This window comes from Buceros rhinoceros, unplaced genomic scaffold (genome assembly GCF_000710305.1).
Source record: "Buceros rhinoceros silvestris isolate BGI_N320 unplaced genomic scaffold, ASM71030v1 scaffold11728, whole genome shotgun sequence".
NCBI classification, from domain to species: Eukaryota; Metazoa; Chordata; class Aves; order Bucerotiformes; family Bucerotidae; genus Buceros; species Buceros rhinoceros.
In genome coordinates this window covers 81,506-100,346 of record NW_010428699.1, presented here as the reverse complement: position 1 = coordinate 100,346, position 18,841 = coordinate 81,506, and the positions used below count along the sequence as shown (strand labels likewise).

General features: G+C 41.3%; 1 protein-coding gene across 1 annotated transcript in view; it reads left to right on the top strand.

Annotated features, from left to right (window-relative positions):
• LOC104498930 (Down syndrome cell adhesion molecule) overlaps positions 1 to 14,800 on the top strand; it is a gene marked incomplete at its 5' end in the record, with an annotated part of 63,485 nt that extends 48,685 nt beyond the window's left edge. Inside the window, one exon of the mRNA XM_010142370.1 lies at positions 13,942 to 14,800. Within this exon, the coding sequence (XP_010140672.1) occupies positions 13,942 to 14,282 (341 nt within the window). The remainder of the gene's footprint in view (positions 1 to 13,941) is intronic.
• Positions 14,801 to 18,841: the final 4,041 nt, after the last annotated feature.

Here is an 18,841-nt window from a genome sequence, read left to right as displayed (position 1 = left end):
GGCAGGCCCCTTGGTACTTGTGTCTGAGTTTCTGCTCATTGAGCTTGGAGGAGGTGACCCTTGAATATCAATCAGCTTTCTTAGACACAAGGCTACTTCTAGTTGTCTGTATGGGCAGCTGTAAATGTTTTCTGCATCATTGCCTTGACACCGGGCCAAAACTTTCAGGTATAAAGAGAAGTTGTTATTAAACAGTCTTCAATAAAAAATAATTTAGGAGTTGCACTTTTCTTAAACTTTTCAAAAGTCATAGCTACAGGAAACAGAACAGGCAAGTACGATTTTTTAATTAATACCTACAATCAGTGTTTGAAAGCATGTCTTATGCATCCTTCTGCTCTGATCTTTAAAACTCCACAGACAGATTTTTGGAAAAAAATGAGATTATTTGTAGGTTTTGCTTCAGCATCAACAGAAACATCATTATTTTTCCTTCTATAATAATACGTTATAAACCACAAAGCAAACTGAAATCACTGCTTAACAACAGCTTCTACATAGCATCCAAAAATGAAAGAATGGATGCAGACCTGCACATGGCTTTTTATGAACTTGACAAAGCTGACAGTCCTAATCTGCCCAGACCTTGAAGCTGAGCCACCACAGACGGTGGCATTTCTCAGTGAGATATTGGAATAGTCCTGTGTCCCAGGAGGCACATTAAAAGAGAAAATTGAAGCAGTAGAGATAGCACAGTGGTATTTTAAACACTTAGGATAAATCACGTCCTTTAAAAAAGTGGCTCTTCAATTCCTAATCTCTCTGCAGTGTCAATATTCTTCATGGTACAAAAATTATGTCAATACATTGTTAGCACTGCATCTGTCTCAGCATCAAAACTCCCAGAAGTTAGGGATAATCATTACTGTTTTTCTCCCCACAGTTGTCACTAACTAGGTGTTTGGTTGGCAAGATCAAGTCTTCAAGGAATAGGCACACTGGGCAATCATCTCAACAGTATACTAAGTCCCTCCAGATCAAAACTGATTCACTTTTTTGTATTAATATTCAGAAATTTCAGTTACCTGAGAGGTTGACAAAGGAGTCAGTCCTTCATCCTCCAAAGCTGTCTTGCAATCAGAAACTGAGTGGGACAGAAATTGCAAAGAAATATTCTCTCTTCCTATTCCCTATGTGCCATCAAAGAGTCTGTAATGTTAAAAAAAAAAAGGAAGATAATTGTAGACATTGAAAAAGTTTTATAAGAATGTTCCTTTTTTCTGTTTTAAAAATATTAACCACAAATAGAGTTATCATCACAATTATTCTTAACTGCAATAAACATTGCAGTAGCAGTTTATTAAAAATAGATTCCCATTATTATAATTTTAAATCTCAGTAATAGCCTCAGCCAAGAAGCCTCTTGGGCTTTTTCCTCTCTTTACTCCTAAATTATTGTGCTTCAGAAAAGAACAGCTATTAACTGAGAAATATTGTCATATTTCTGTGCTTCCCAAGTGCTATTTATGTCTTTTTTGTGGACAGACGACTTACTTGCATCCTCTGGCAATGGAATTCATACTTGGAAGAAATAGTATCTGACTGGCGCTTGAATAGGAAATATCTGGAAAGATTTCATCAGGTCTCTGGCTGTTTGCAGAAACCTCCCTTTCACAGGGGTACTGCAAAACTCAGACCACCAGATTTTATTTTCCTCTGATGATAATCATCACTAAAAAGAACCTCTTCAAATGCATGACAGTAGCTTTAAGGGTTAGCTTGACTTGGACAAGGCAGAAACTTGCCTACCTGATGTCACAAAACAAGTGCAAGCTCATTTTGACAATCCTGCTTCCTTGCCTCTTTGGAGGTCACGTTAACGCATAAACTTTGAACAGCACAGAGCAGGAGCACCGCTACGCTAAGCTTCTGCTTCACTGGAAGCACTTTCCCCCTGCTGTCCTTGAGCTGCTGGTTGATGCAGGAAGGCAGATTTCCGTCCCCTGTCTGCCAGTCCTCCTGCTCAGCCTCTCTGTCCCAGAGTAGAAGACTTGGCTGGCAGCCACCGCCTCCTCGCAGCAGCTGGAGGATAGGCCTGTTTTGTCAAGTTCTCAGTAAGCGAGTATGGACACTTCTCTGGCCTGGGTTTTTCAGCTGGGTACCTAATTCAAGCAGCCTGAGTATAGCCCTACGCCTACACCATGTTTACTAGAAAAGAACGTTAGTCTAACCTCTCCAGCTTTGCTGAAGGATCAAGTTCTTTCGGTATTTAAGATGCTTTAATTAGCATTCTTGACCCAATTTACAGGTTTCTTTCTGCTTTTATTAATCCTGCTGACTTGAATGGCAAAGTCGTAGCTTGTAGATAAGCTTTAAGCTATAGAATGCAAGTACTTAAAAAATTATTTACAAGGGCCCCTTAAAATAAGAGTCCCATAAAATACAGTCTGAACATCACTCGCAGTGCATAAATGTTGTCTTAAACACCTAAGTCAAGAAACAGATCTTCTTTTCCAGTATTCAGTCACTACAGCGAAATACAAGCCACTTAGCACAATCGGAAGAATATGAACCACACAGTAATTCAAAGCGCAGTATGTTTCCAACGTCGGCCCTGTAACCTGAGATAGGGATGCGAACTCTTTTCCACTGATCTGTGAGTTCAAGTGCGAAGGAGTTATTTCCCTCTTCTGCTTGCTGCAGGCAAGTGCGACACAGTGGTGGACTCTATTTAGAGTCTTGCTTTCTGCTGAAAAGTTGCTGGCAGCACTCTGTAAGGCGCAGCAGTCAATGAATCCAATACAAATTTGGCCACTGGGGATTCAGCAATGGCTGGGACTCTTGACTTAGGGCTTCCAGCTCACCCTCTCCCTCCTTTTCGCATGCCTGTTATATTATTCTGCATTGACTGAAAACGGAATTATACACTTCCACAGTTGCCAGATCCAAATCCAGATCCAAAAATTCTTTAAGATATGGGGGAATCTACATTTGGCCTTTTTTTGTGCAGAAATCCCCCAGTGAGGTGTGAAAAGGCTACCATATGGATTGTTTTCTTTTTTAGTTCTACACTTGCACTGGCTGTTTTCAAATAAATAGGATATATAAATATATATGTATATTCACATATCATGGATAGTATGTATATAGTCAAAGACGTCACCATCCTCACTTCACAACTGAAGACCAAGGTCAAATTTTGAGAAAACTACATAAGGGGACAAATCAAAATAGGCAGATGGGAAAAGAGCAAGACAGGCAGAACAGTTTTAAGTGGGGAAAAAAACTTCTTCCCTATGTTTTTAAGGGTAGTGAGTTCTCCTAGCATGTATATTAACTTACTTGTATGTATATTTACATGTACATGACATATTCTGGAATTACTCCCCTAGCTGACCATCTCTCATGTTTCCATATTAAATTCTCCTGTGCCTGGAACATCTTCTTTTTATTTTCTATTGCTCTGTTGAAAACCTAGGAACATGTCATGAAGAGACAGACTGTGCCATTCGCTTCTTATCATTGAAAGGGCACATCAGTGATGAGAGTAAATTGCCTTTATCCCCTCTCAGATTTTATTTCAGTGGTGTATCAGGAGCTGTTCCTCCTTCTGCTGTGAAAAGTTAAATGTTCTGCAGGGGTGAAAAACCATTCAATTCTGCATTTAGTTTGACATGACTACGAAATCATTGGCTTGCATTATTTTACTGGTGAATTTACAAAGAGGAAGGTTCACACTGCAGGTTTTTTATGCTTGCCAGTACAATAAAAATGAACCTAGTCAGGTTTGGATCAGAAGTTAAAACATTATGAAATCAGAAAGGAAAGCTGTGTCTGCGTGAATCATGAATTTAAACAGGGCAGCTGTTCGGTCACAACAATTGTTCGGTCTGTGCAATTGTAACATGGAAGTTCCATTTTAGGTAGTGTACAAGATGTCTGGAAGATAAATTCAAGTCGTTTATGATAAAAGTCATTTAAATTATTTTTACAGCTGTCATCTGTGAATCAGTAATACTAGTGTTAGGAAGTTTTATTCTTTTTTTTTTTTTTTATTAGAGGGGAGAAACAACTGGTACCAGCTGCTCAAGGACTCCTTGAGGAGTGTGTAGCAGCACAATTATTTTTTCCTGATGCTATCTAATTTTTTTGTTATTTTGATTTGAAAACTAACATTGGCTTTGGAAAAATACAGTAATACAGTATTGCAAACTGTGCTGGTTTGTAGTACTGTTGGGTTTTTTCATTTCTTCTAGATTGAAGATTGCATGTTAAGGGAGACTCCCTTTCAAGAACGCCCTTTTCCTTTATTTTCATTACCAACAATATCTTGCATATTAAAAGTGAGATTTTTTTTAATTTGAATTTAATTTAGTTTTTCGAAAGCTGATTTTCTTTTTTTGTGGTCTTTTTTTTTTCCCCAAAACCTGCGACTGTTAAAAGAGACCACTCATGTTTTCTGTAGGTTTGCAGGCATTGAGTTCAACTGTAGTTAGTGGAGAGTTTTATGCCTAAAGCAAACATTACATTTATTGGGAAATTTTCATGTTCTTACAGTCATAACTGTAACATTAAATTTCTAAAACTACCAGCAAGTGTTTCCAAACAAACCAAAGATGCTACATCCACTTCAATTAAAATAATAGGGCAGTTCTGTTAAAAGTTCCTGTCTTAATCCTCACTTCTACAAAAACTGAATTTGCCTGTTCATGCCATATTAATTTTGAAAACGTCAAAGCACGTCACCTTGAGAGTGTTGGGACACAGCAGCACGTGTGATTTTTGCATGGGCTTTCAGTCAGCCTAAGATAACCAGAAGCTGTTGTTTCCATGCAGACAAAAACTGATCTAGCCCTGCTGTACGGTTCTTGCAGTCACTTACAGATGTTACTGCTTTAACTGACTCACACACAGCAGGTGATGCTCATTTCCCCTGTGCCAAAAGGACCTTGAAGCAATCTGAGACCTACAGCAGAACTGAGAGCCTATAGCATCTAAACATGTAAACCAAACCTGATATCACTAGAGAAATAGTCTTTTGTTTTAACAGTACATTTGTAATATGACTGTGGTGATAGTCTTTGCCATCCACGTAAGAGCGTCTTTATATGCTGGCTTTTGAAGCATAGCTGTATGTACATGTGGATGTATTTCAGTATTGTTCACCTTTTAGTTACAGCGTCCTTAATTTAAATGTGAGAGATGAACATCTGGTCCCAGTGTATTAATTAACAAAAATGCAACGATGCACCTTGTCAGCATCATTCAGGTGATTCAAACCGATGGACATGTGGCAACCGAGTTACAATAATTCATCCATGAATATATCTTCAGGAGAGCAGCAGGGCACCGCTGATATTGGCTTTCTTGTTGTAGCCTGACCTTCCTGTAACTATCAGTAGAGTGTTATGCTTACACATCACCTTGGCACTGTCAGGTTTAGCTGTGACTTCATGGGTATGGTGCAGAGGCTGTTGAGGTCAGCAGAGTGGCTCCCACTGATTTTAGTGAACCGTAAGTACAGTTCAAACTCCTCACCTCTCCAGCCTCTGTGCTGAATCTATAATATCCCAAGATACCCCAGGAATAAACCTGTGAAGGATGCCAGTTTCCATGAAGTCACAATTGATTTAACCCTCAACTGAAGCGATGTTTAATTGAACAGCTTCTTTTCACTGCACCAAGGATCAGCAAACGAGTCTTAAAACTGCAGTGTTGCTAAGTAGAGGCTTCTGAGCGAGGGCTTCAGCATGGCTTTGCTAGCTCAGTCAGTGGGCAGGAGAGCGCTGCCTCACAGCATCCTTAAAAATGTATGAAGCAGCTTGCGTGACAAGGTGAAGATGGAAAGGGAGAGCTCCCATACTTCACTTTTCTGTCATCGCTGCATTATTTATCGAATTTTTTTCTGACTTTAGTTTTGGACTGCATAATGATTTACATGGTAAGGTCCCTGTTAAGTCAAAAGAGAAAGGCCTCGGTTCTGCGGGTACACCAGCCCTGTGAGGCTGAACATCCACAGGACGTCTCCAAAGGGTCTAAATCTGCCTAGCCCCTGGAGTTTTTCCATTCTAACACCACTAGCTCAGTGCTGGAGAGGCCCTTAAAAACATGTCAGTTCTCCTTAAAGTGACTTCAGAAAGCTAGAAATCACCCAACAGGTCTTTTAAAAGTGCAGCACTGTATGACAGACCAAAGTTCTGCTTAGGGAGATACAACTTAAAAACGTGCTTCAATCTTGTTTCATTAGACCTTTCAGAAGTAGACAACAATGTGATAATTAAGTCTCCTGGCATTCAGTGAGACAGAGGCACAGTGTGTTTCACTGACGTACTACAGATGTAAGGTCTCAATTAAACCATAGCAGTCATGCTTTTGCTTTAAGACACATTGATTAAGGACTTTGCTTGGAATTAGAAGGCTTAAATCTAAATAACAAAATGAGTCATCTTGTAAAAAAAAATATCCACATTAGTTGGAATCTTCATTTTCAGCCACTTAAACCTAATCTCCAGCAAGTATAAATCAATTTATAGTCTTGCAGAAATCAATATAGTTACTCTGACTTATACCAGTAACAAATTTTGCTCCTAAACTACAGTTTTACTAATACCCTGATGTTTCTTAAGAGATAACTCCAACAACTGTAGTCAAGAGCAACTGTTGGGTTTATTTTGTTGTGTGAAATATAGCTGGTATTTTTAATGCTTTTATGAAAATGCCAGGTTTTAGCCGACAGAAACACACACCATTTAACTAGGTGTTACAGCTCTTCAGTTCATCTATGAGGGTGCAGTTTTCACGGAGAAAGAAAAATAAAACTTGGCAGCTTTAAAGAGTAGCCCTGCAGGGATAATAGGGAATTCTGAGTTCTCCTTCTAGAAATGGGAAACTCGGTATAATTTTCTAAAGTATTTTGGCTGTTGCTTGTCTATGTGATCACAAACGTGAATGGTGTAAAGATGTGATTTTATGTCACCTGCCAAATCTCTGTGAGAAGCCCAGAAGATGTCATCATGTGAGTCACGAAGCCACGAAGGGCGGGTTAGCAGATGAAATGCATCCAGACACCTTGTTGGCCTTGTTCAACGTTATGTATTCAGTCAGTTTAAAAGCGTCCCCCAAACGACAGGCACTTCAATCACTTTTCTCCCTTCACCAAGCAGAGGTCGAAGCTACTCTGAAGAAGGGAAGAGAGTGTGCCTGCGCTCACAGCAGCTTCTTCGCTAACAAGAAAGCTGTGTGTGCCCTCCCTCCTTCCTCCCCTTTCTGCTGCCTGGCTGCTCACTAAGACTGTAATTTAAGGGAGTGTTTGGACACTTTGCCTTTTATTCTGGGTCACAGAATCACGGAATGTTATGGGTTGGAAGGGATCTCTGGAGATCGTCTAGTCCAACCGCCCTGCTAAAACAGGTTCACCTAGAGCAGGTTGCACGGGATCGCATCCAGGCAGGTTTTTATTACCTCCAGAGGAGACTCCATAACATCTCTGGGGAGCCTGTTCAGCGCTCCATCACCCTCAAAGTAAAGAAGCTTTTTTCTCATGTTCAGATGGAACTTCTTGTGTTTCAGGTTGTGCCCGTTGCCCCTTGTGCTGTCACTGAGCACGACTGTGAAAAGTCTGAACCCATCCTCCTGACACCTGCCCTTTAGATATTTGTAAGCATTGATAAAATCCCCTCTGTTTTCTCCAGGCTAAACCCTAAGGATCACCTTAACGAATTATTACATGCAGGTTTTGAATGAAACATTGGGCTCAGAAGGAGTTTGTGAGCTCTTGAACCTGCTAATGACGTGTTCGCGCTGACAAAGAGTGAACTGAGGTTCCCATTCATTCAGGCAGTCAGTAATTTGCATGGGGAAATTTCACCTCTGTTTCTGTTACTGATTAATAAAGGGTCTAGAAAATGGAGCACTGTTATTCAAAGCATCCTTCAGAAATTTTTTATTATTGAGTTGTGGCATTTTACTGCAATATTTACAAGAAAAAGATAATTTTTAGACAAAAAGCACTGGGAAGACAGATCCACACTGAACAGATCCTGGGGGGAAAAAACAACAGAACAAACAAACAAAAAAAAAACCCCAAACATCGGCAGAAGTTAAAGCCTGCCTATTGCTTTGGTTCTCTTCATTTCATTACCTTACAAGTTTCCAACAAGTATCTGCCTGACCCTTTGGGTGTTGACTCAAGGGAGGCACCACAAAGGTCAGCTGGGTGCCGTGAGCAGCTGCTCACCTCCCCACTTTGGGGCAGGAGTTGACTCTGCATCCGGAGAGGATCCCCTTGCTTCCCTTTGCAGCCGGTCTCTTTCCTGGGTAACAAGGCAGGAGGGCAGAGCCAGTACTGAGCTCTTCACTGAAGCGCCACCAGGCTGAGCCCTGTGTCAGCCAAGCAAGGAAGTGCAGGACTGATCCTTTTTACCCCCCTGCTTGGCTGAGCAGGACACAGGATCAAGGTAACCAAACAGTTTGCTCTGTTGCACATTAAGAGAGTTTATATCTGATGTTGCAGCGTGCTGCAAGCCTTGCAGGTCTGACTCTGAGCCTGTTGGTGTGGGAATGACTGCAGCGCAGTGCGGAGTGTTCTGCGGGTTCATTGCAGGATACATGGACAAAAGACGGGCAGTGAGGGAACACCAGCAGGTTTCAAACACTGACAGCAGCAGTTGTAAGAAATGATATTGCTGCTATCAGTTTGGCTTTGGATCAGGCTGCTGCTGTCTAAGATTTCCCTTCTAGCTTTTAATGGTGTGTCTGTTTTTGAAGTGACAAAGACCTCTGAACATTGCTTGTGCTCTTTTTTTCATCAAACCTCTCACCTTGGCCTTGCAAATCCTCCACCCTTTCCTCATTTTTAATCTAAGCTTTTCCTATAGGCAGTCTTCTTCCTGAAAAAAAACCAAGCCTGTAAGTGACTATCGGCAAAGACTTCACTGATTTATTTAATGTCCTAGTGAGCTGGAAAACTCCACTAAACTTTTTAACCAGCATAAACCTGAACTTAAAGCCATCTGTCAGCAGCTCTGTCTCCCTTACTTCCTTTCAAAGGAAAACACAATATCCCCTTCCAAACGCAGGACACGTGCAGAGATGCCCAATGCAGTGGCACTCTGTCTTCACCAGCACTTGTACATCCCCCAGCACTGCACAATGTCATGAAGAGTTAAACAGTCTGGTCCCAAATCCACGTAACTCTGTCAGCAAGGCACCTTACCCGTGCTAGCAGAGCTGTACGGATCCAATTCTGGTGTGATCTGTGATCCCATGAGATCATGCCAGGGAGATCTGCAAGAGCTTTCTTCACCCACTCACCTACTGAAGTAAGCTGTGTGAATGCCCTGTTCACCCAGTGTTATTCTTACCTTTGTTAAATAAAATGTTCTGTCATAGTCACCTGTCCCTACTTTATAAACTTTCTAAAATAGTCCTTCAAATAACACGGAACTTCCTTCACATGGCAACCAAAACTTGAAAATCATCAGGCAGTCATCGCCGAGGGTATCTGTGTTGGAATGTTGTGAAGACAAATTGCTTTTCCTTCAGCAGAAGTTATGATTCGTGAGAAAATGCATATAGCTATCATGTGACAACCTGGTAAGAGCATCTTTTCTGCAGTCTGTGATTATCTTTGTGTTGAATATAGCACAAACCCTTAGATTTTTCTGGAGCAGATGAAAGCAGAAAATACATGCAAGCTCTCCAGCATTTGAAAGAGAGAGAAAGGAGTGCATCTCATCTTGGCTTGTCCTGCAAGCAAGAGAGCTATCCTGAATAAAATCCCGGAAAAGTGAGCAGTGATATTTTTCCCTTCATGTACCCTGTCAAATTCATCCCAACCCTTCCCATAACTAAAGATGACCTCCTAAAGAAGGTTAAAAATATCTGGGATTTTTTGCAAAATGTTTTATATCAGCTTAGTTGTACTGCAATAAGGGTAAATAACTTTTGCCCACTGTCGTATTAACTCAGAAAATACTGCCTTTTTGTAGAATGCGTTGCTTATGGTAGGTATCACAGTAAGGAACTTCTAGCATTTGTTCACAAGTATTTATGGAAGTTAACATTTTCCTAAATGTACTATACTAAATAATGCATTAGCGGGTGGCCACTCAGAAGAAAAAGACTGAGGTAGCTCTGGCTTAAATGGCCACATTCAGATTTGGCTAGATGTTTATTATTCGTGAAACTCAGTGCTTCTAAATACAGCAAATTGGCCTTTTTTAAAAAAATGCATCGGAAAACTATAGTTTTAGATTATCTTTTGTACTAATTAGGCCAAAATGCATGAATTACTAAACATGCTCATTTGCAGTGCTCATGCACTTGAAAGGTTTGCTTTCATTACTAATAAGCCACACATACAGCTGAAAAGAGGTAATTAGAGCATCAAAGGCAATGAACCATCCTGAAACTTCATAATTCTTTGCCTGAAAAAAATCATCGTTTAGGTGAATTGCAAGAAACTGAAAAAATATCTACACTGTGGTGTCCAGAAGGAAGAGAATGAAAGTCTTTCCAAGTAACTCCACAGAGATGGAAGAGGCATTTAATGTTCCAAAAATACCTTCAGTACTGATGTAAGAATCACAAAAGTGAACCCCTGTGGTTATATTTCAAAGACTGTGTTTTTAACTGAGAAATGCATGAGTTCTAATAAATCAAAGACTTTTTTCATCCTATAGTCAGGTTCAATCCAGGCAAAGAAGAAAAAGTTCCATTCTTAAAATTCTTCTTTTCCAGTGATTTTAATGATCTGGTTGCAGAGGAAGATGCTTTTTACAGATAAGAAGGAGCACTGGTGCTTTTTATGGTAGGAAAATGTGTACATCATACTGAATAATGAGTGCTCTCTGTAAGTCATGTCAGAGACTGTGCACTGTGTATCCTGCTTTGGAGAACAAGTTACACTCTCTGATTTCTCATTACTGCAATCCTGCTGGAACTTCACCCCCAGACATTTAGAAAATTACAGTAAAATGACTGCATATTGTTTACAGAGATTATTGACTATGCTTTCTTATATAGATTTAGGGAGGGGAAAAAAAGATCTTTTTTACATAGCCTGAAGCTCTTAAATACACGTGAGAAATGTCTAGACAGCAGCTTGAAAACCAGTCTTCATCTCTGTAAGGTTCAACACCCACCTTCTTTATAGTCGGTGAATGCTCATTGCTCTCAAGAAGTAGTGGCGAGTTAAGATACAGAGGCAGCTCTCTGAGGTGACCGTGGGGGACTGCCAACGAGCTGTGCTCTGACTTCTGCTCTGCACCAGTTCCTTCCTGGAAAGTCGACCATAAATCAGAAAATTGCAGTGGTAAGTGGGAATGCATGTGAAATGAGCTGGCTGGTCTTAATAAAGCAGCGGGTGTTGCGACCACAGCAGCCAGCATCAGGACAACAGACATCTTTGGGAGAAGGCCTGTTGTTGCAGAAAATAGGGATGGGGGTTCAATGGCAAGTGGTCCTTTTCTGCCAGGGCTGAGGGACCCTGTTTTGCATGGCAGGCAACCTTGGTAGCATGAGGGAAACCCTGCTTTCTGAGTCTGGCAGTCTCTAAACATCCCTGACAAGAGGGAAGGTATTGCTTTATTATTATAGCTAGTCACAAAGTTTTCACACGTACTATTGCCATCTCAGAGGTGTACTTTGCTGCCTACCTTCAATGGGGCTCTGACAGCGATAACCCACGCCTGAGACAGCCAAACGAAGGCCCTCACCATCTTTCTTAGTGGGTAGAGACAGGTATGCAGGGGCAGCATCACTCACCCCCACACTCTTGTCTCTCTCCCCCGCTGGGGAGGAGTGGGTAGCAATATGCCTCCTTGTTTAGGATACTGTGATGCTGCAAAAGGTACAGCCACAGGGAGCAAGTGATACAAGCACTTCCCATCCAAGCTGTCTCCTCCCTGCAGCCCATGGGGAATGGCTGTTTGAGCAAACTGCACCCACAACTGCGTTTTGGAAGGACTTTGTCCAAAAGGGAACTCAGGAGCAAAATAACTGGGGTATAGTGTGGATGGCCAGGGCGATCAGGCTCAGGGTGCCAAGGTGGCAGGGACTCTGTTGGGCACCACAGACACATGTGGTCAGCTCGGTTCGATGCCTGTAGTTCAGCGGAGAGAGTTGTCACCTGCCAGTGCCTGCCAGTTTGTGAGTCCATATCTTGATGTACTTTACCCCAGCGGCAGGTACATTGCTGGCTCAGCTGAAATAGATCTCATATGCTGAATGTGTTTGGCATGAAAGGTACTGCAGGAAAATGAGGCACATAAGTAAAACCATTAATGTTACCACAATTCATTTTTCAAGTGGCAATCAGTACGGTTATAAGCAGAAACCTCCCCCTCCTCTCTCCAACCTCACATAAATGTTGCCGTGCTGCATGTCAGCTGAACCTTAAGATATGCACATCTTACTTTATGGGAGTTAAACACCGCGCCCCGTGCAGCTCTGTTGGAGATGTGGCTAGAATAAAACATATGGCGTCAGACAGTGCCTAGGGGATTTCTAAGGAATAAACAGTGCTTCTGTCCAAATGTAACTTCTCAGCAATTCTCTGTGACCTGAAATTATGGATAGAGCAGATGCTCTTTGTCTTTTAGGTAAGCTTTGCAGTGCCTTGACTTACATGAGAAAACAAAGGACCTGTTCTATCTTAGATCACTGGACAGCTGCTAGCATTGTTAGGAAACCTGAAATTGCTACACACTGTTTTATTATGAAGAAGTGTTTTCCTCGTCTACTCTTTATGTCACTGACACAGGTCAGCCTTATTTTCTAACGCTGTACATAGTTGATGTAGACACAGGTGTAGTGATGACAAGAGTCTTCTACTTTGAACATTCAAGATGCATCCCATCTGTAGATGAGACTATGGTGTTTAGATCAGCCGTAAAAAGGAAGCTATATACCTGCAGAGCTCTGTAAAGAGGGGGAAATACTGTTCCTGAATACACCTCTAACAGTGTTTTTTCAGTATATATGTGAGACTACACCATCTTTTAGGAGGTAACATCGTTTTGTGCCTGAAGGCCTCTCGTTTCCTTGCAGTAGCTTTATGAATGCCTAACGGGCAGGGCTAGAATAAATAAGCCAATCTGTTCTATATCAGGTCTAATACACGTACAGGTATGTGGAAGGAAACGCTCACCCCTGTCTAATTCCAGACAACAGGTCCAGGGCACCTCTTCGAACTCCGTAGATCTGCAAAGACAATTTCTCTGGACTGAGCAGGCTGTCATCACCAGGCTCACACAGAAGTGCCCAGGAATTGGGGGAAATAACAAATAAGAGGTTTCCTTGACAGAACAGAAGCGGGGGTTAATGAAAGAGCCAGGGTGCCAGCCCCACACATTTTGTTGCAACAAAACAGCAGCTTGTTGACAGCCATAGTAGCAGAAAATCCCTAGTGGTTTAAACACAGTGATAATGGATGGCAGACAAATGTTGTTATACTGGGACAAAAATGCTTTTCTTGTTATTCAGAAGAAATTTAAAAATTTTATATAATTTTATCATTCTACTAGTCTAGATTGGGGGTCATTAATTGTAACTATGAAGGTTTTTGTTTAAAATGGAAAATAGCAAAAGGAAATCTACCAAGCCTCCACATTTTCTAAGTATTGAAAATGAAAGCCAAGATCTTTTCTTTCAGGATTTTAGGAAAACTTCCTGGTCTTTTCGGTTTATCTTCTTCTTGCTGTGAGTAAATGTAAAGTACAACACACTTCTCATTACAGACATTCTATTACAAAACCAAATCCTAATGGTGACTTCTTACAGATCTGCCCAAAAGGAGTTTGTTGACCCTTGATTCTGTAAAATCATAGCATCGTAAATGGCTGACGACCAAGATACCAGTTACAAGTGCTGGAGGCGGATTGATTTCAGATTACTCTGCTCTGCTGGACAAATCCATCAGCTTGATTGCCCCCAGCCAGCAGGTGAGCGTAACAGCACACGACCATAAGTAAGACTTGTTTTTCACTTTTGCTTCCCCAGGTGATCTCATGCATTTGCCACCCTACCTTAGGATGGACTTTTTATTGAACCGTGGTGTGCAGGGCACGAGCAGAGACCTGGGTTTGGGGCAAGCCTGCTTGGAGCCACAGAAAAGCCGAACCTTGAAGCGCCCCACTGTCCTGGAACCGATACCCATGGAGACATCCTCCACAAGAGAAGTACAGTCATGGCAACCTGGTGCTGTGGCAACGTTACCTCAGCGAGAAGGAGCTGAGCTAGGACAGGCAGCAAAAATGAGCAGCTCCCAAGAATCCCTGCTGGACTCCCGGGGCCACTTGAAAGGAAACAATCCCTACGCAAAATCTTACACCCTGGTATAACAAAAAGAGCATGGCTGGACAGTGGTTGTAAATAATTACACTGAAAAAAAAATCCAATGAAAGCTACCTTTTTTTTATTGAATTCCAGTATTTATAATTAAAGAAGAAGATTGCCAAAATATTTGACAAAAAAAATAATAATATGAACAACAGACAGTGCAAAGACTCTCTTGCTTTTTTTCTGTCTGAGTGTGAGCTTCATCCGACTGGACATCTGAATTTTTGGGTAAAAGAGTCCAGTTTTCTGATCTTCACAAGCGTTTGTGTTTTTACTGATTTTCTACGAAGTGCATGGAGACTTAACTAAAACATTTTAACTGAAACTTCCATCAGAAAAGATTTAAAAGGGAAAAAATCACAAAAAAAAAATATAATCACCCTATTTGTGAATTCAACAGGAACATCGATTTGGAAAAACAAAAAGTCTTTTGTCATGTTTGCACTTTTTTTTTTAATTAGAAAATGGGTCCTTGATTGTTCTTTTTTTGTTGTTAATTAGGATGAGTGATGTCAGTGGAGTGAGGGGGTTGATTTGGGGTTTTTTTTAATATTAATTTAATGAGACACTCTTTGCATTTTGTCTATGCGAAATAAAAGGGTCTTCTGCCTTTATTTGTGATGTCTGTTTCCGTTGCCTTCTGCTGTTCTTGGTTTTCCTGCAGTGTAATAGCCATGTCATGGCGTACCATACTCTGAACGGTGTCTTCTTGTAGCTTGGGCAGAACAGGAGAGTGGGAAAAAATTGGTGTTTGCTTTACCCAGTGCTTTATTGCTACCATGGGGCAGAGAGCCGGAACAGTGCAAGTCCCCAGTGCTCTGAATCCAACTCACTCGAACGCTTTCTTTAGGCTTCAATACTTTCTGGATCGGAAGGAATGTGTTGATGTTACTTTGCTTACTCCCTAGGGATGGATCTTTAGTACATTTGGGAGCAGCACACAGAAATTAGGTGCTTATGTAAGGACTGGGGAAAAAAAAAAAAACCAGCAACTTTTCCCATAATAGTAGAAAGGGAAGGAGAAGTTATTCCGGGCCTAAGGTCAGCGTAGCTTTTTAGGGGGGAAGTTGTCAGCTCATATTACTTTGTTGCTTCTTTTGATTATATGGGAAGTAATATTGCTTGTTTTATAGAAAGCATAAATGATTGAACGCTACAGTGGTGGGTTTAACACAGCAACATTTGATCTGTGTTGCTGAGTGCCTCCTTGTGTGTGCTCTGGCTATCTTCGAGTGTCCTCACCAAGAGAACATGGTGCAGAGCGTCCCGTGCTAGTGCCAACACGAACACGCTGTTCAGCGCTGGCTGGAAATGTTAACCGGGGTCTGAAACCACTAAAACTCGGTATGCTTGAGCAGGATGAGAACCTCCTGCAATTTCCCTGGGTTGTGACAGTGTGGGCACTGTTAATTAAATCATTTCTGCACCATTCTCAATTCAAGTTGTTTTAAAATAGAAAAATGCAGTTATGTATAATTGTTTCATTATTATTATTGATGTAATTATGCTATTATAAGGGCACTATTCTAGCAAAGTACTGAAGTGTCTTGAAATGAATCAAGTTGTCCTTGCATCCTTAGCTCTGTAAAGCCCGAGTGCTGAAGTTCTGGAAAGAGAACTTCAGGAGAAGCCAAATGAAGATATCCTTGAGGTATGTAGTTCTAAAGGACCTGTGGAGGAGCTCTGAGGTGTCATTCAGATAAAGAACCTTTTCCCATCTAGTCTGTCTGTGTGGCCAATATGGTGATGTCACACACACACACACACACACGAAAAACCCCAAATACACCAAAACTCCACACTAAAACGACCCCGTAACAAACAAAAAACCACAACAATGCTCAATCTTTTGCATCCATTAAAAAAAAAAGAAATTAAGAATTATCCATGAAGTATTTTGAAACACAATGAAAAAAACTGTGTTGAAAAGGGATTAAGTTATCAATTTGTTTGGTTTGTTGTGTTGGGGTTTTTCTGTAGAGAAACATTTTGTTAATAAATTAAACATGCAGAAAGAAATTTCTTTTACTATTTGAAAACTCCACAGGAAACTAAATTTTTATTGAAAACTTCATTTGGAAGGAATTCAGTTCTTTTTGATTGCTAAAAATCTTTCTGGGATGCTCAGTTTGAGCTGGATGGGGCATTAGTACTACATTTACAAATAAAAATTTATCTTCTCAGGAACATTCAGGACCTCTGAGTTTCTGGCTGCTTTCATCTTCATTCCAGCTTCCTTCTTGTCCTCTGAAAAAAAGATTAAAAGCTTTTGGTCAAAATTGAGGCTTGATCCATTTGTTCCCATGGCTCTTGGCTGTCCTCAAACACAGTTAGTGGGTTCCCTGGCAGCGCTCCTCGCCCAAACTTGCCTTCGGTTACTGACAACGATGAACGTGCAACGGAGGGAGGAAATATTCTCATTTTAAATTCCTCGTGATAGTGGAAATACTCCAGTATCAACCTGAATCTACATTTGACTGACAAACTGGAAAGCGCCAACCATCCTTGGGTTAACGAGACTTCCTCCTCCTCTGTATTCAATTACGCCTGGTAATATTCATCATCCTTATGAAGTGAAGACACCTTTGGGGTCCCCATGTTCAAAGAATTCATGGCAACTCTTCTGTTGGTTAAAATTAGAGTGAAACTGAACTGCTGCTTAAATACCTGGAGGCTCAGACCTGCAGAGTGCCTGGCTCCGTGCCCTGGATCCAGCCAGCTCTTCTGTATGTGTAACAGTAAACATGCATATGGTCCCCTTGGCTTGGGGGTTTTACTGGCTTTTAATTTTCCAACCAGCACTGAGCAGAAGACCTAGTTAAACATGTAACAGAAGCTTTAAAGAAGTGCCTGTCCTACTCTCATCCATTCAAGGTTTGGAAGCAGAAGTAATCTCTTTTCTCGGATCAATACAGCTGGGAGCAGTCAAGCCCTTGCAGCATGCACTGGCTCTCAGTACCAAGATGAGAGAAAACATGCTGAAGTGTCTATACCAGCACCATTTTAACCACTTTCCTGTAAAAGAACCATCAAAATCCCTGGATCCTATGTATCTGCATATGCTATACTCCCCCCATTACACCAAGTGCCCTCTTGGAAAACATTCACTCAATGAAAACAATAGTTGGCATCAGCATGAGCTCCCAGAAGACAAGCCTGAAGTACCAGAACATCAAGGTATCAGTGCAAGCACATCCTGAAGAAAACTGGGATTCCATCTTAGTGCTGAGGGTGGTGGAAGACTTTACTTCAAAAGATGAATTTAAGAGCTAGAATTCTTCCCTGTCTTCTATCTGCTAAAAATCATACCTCCTTAGAGAGACTCATTCTTTTTCACGTTATACTTTTCCCCATGCTCCAACCTCAGCTAACCCTTTAATGATTCACAGAGTAATTAACTCTCCCTTTTTGTCTCAAATGAGTTAGCAACTCCCTCACTGCTGCCTTTTCTAAAAACCCTTCTATCCTCCTTTATTTCATTACTGTTCCACTTAAATAGTCTGATTAACACACTTGTGTTAAACTCAGTACACTTTTTCCCTCTCCTTGTTTTTAGGTTGGAGCTTGCGTTTTAAAAGTTTGTCTTTTGATCAGTTATTTTTTAACAAGGTGGGATCCATAAAGGTGTTCCCATAGCTAAGAGGACTTAGGAGTTATAAAAGCAAGGTGAGGTATTACTACATCAAATAACATAGTTGAAAAGCAAACAAAAGCAACCCTGGGCTACTGTTGTGGACAAACAGAGGGTCAGGGAGCTTTGTACAGCCAGGTTCGCCACTCTCCCAGACTGCTGCTTGCAGGTGGGAGAATGGCAATGGGTCTCTACCTGATTCCTTGCAGTAGGTAATTTGGCTTAAATGTCTTCAGACTTTGGTGCCAAACGTCCTCTGGCTGCACAGCCAGGTGTGTATGAAGAGGGGTTTTTTGGTTGGTTTGGCTTGGGGGTTTTTTTGAGGGGGGTCTTTTTGCTTCTGAAGACATGAACAGTGAAGAGGTGGGGTAAAGAGGGAAGCTGGAAAGGCAAACTCCACCAGCACACCATTTTCCTGAGTAGGCTGAAAACCTCTCCCAGAGAAGGGAACTCTCTTTTAGGACAGGAAAGGTAAAAAGAATAAAGTGCATATAGTTTGGTCAGCCTGTTCATAGTTTCAGTGTTAGTCAGGTAATTTTGGATCACAGCAGTTGCTTAATGGGCTTTTGGGGTCAGGTATGAGGCACTCCAGAAGGGGAAATAGAGTGCTTTTTGCCATTCATTTTCTCTGGGCTTGTCTGAGCCTCCCAAGGGGAACCTCCCCACTTCTCCAGAATGCCTCTGTAGAAGTGCAGCAGCCCAGTGCTTCCCGGGGGGGGTGTGTTTTGTGTTTTGTTTTTTGGGGTTTTTTTGTTTGGGGTTTGGTTTTTTGGTCTTTTTTTTTTTTTTTTTGTACTTTCTGAACTATTCCTTTTTTCACAATGAATGTAACACTCCTTTGTTTCAGGATTTCAAGGTGAGAAAGAATTTTGTGCCAGAATTGGCACATTTTCAGGGTTGTGAAGGGCTTTGTAAACCTCCCAGCAGGTC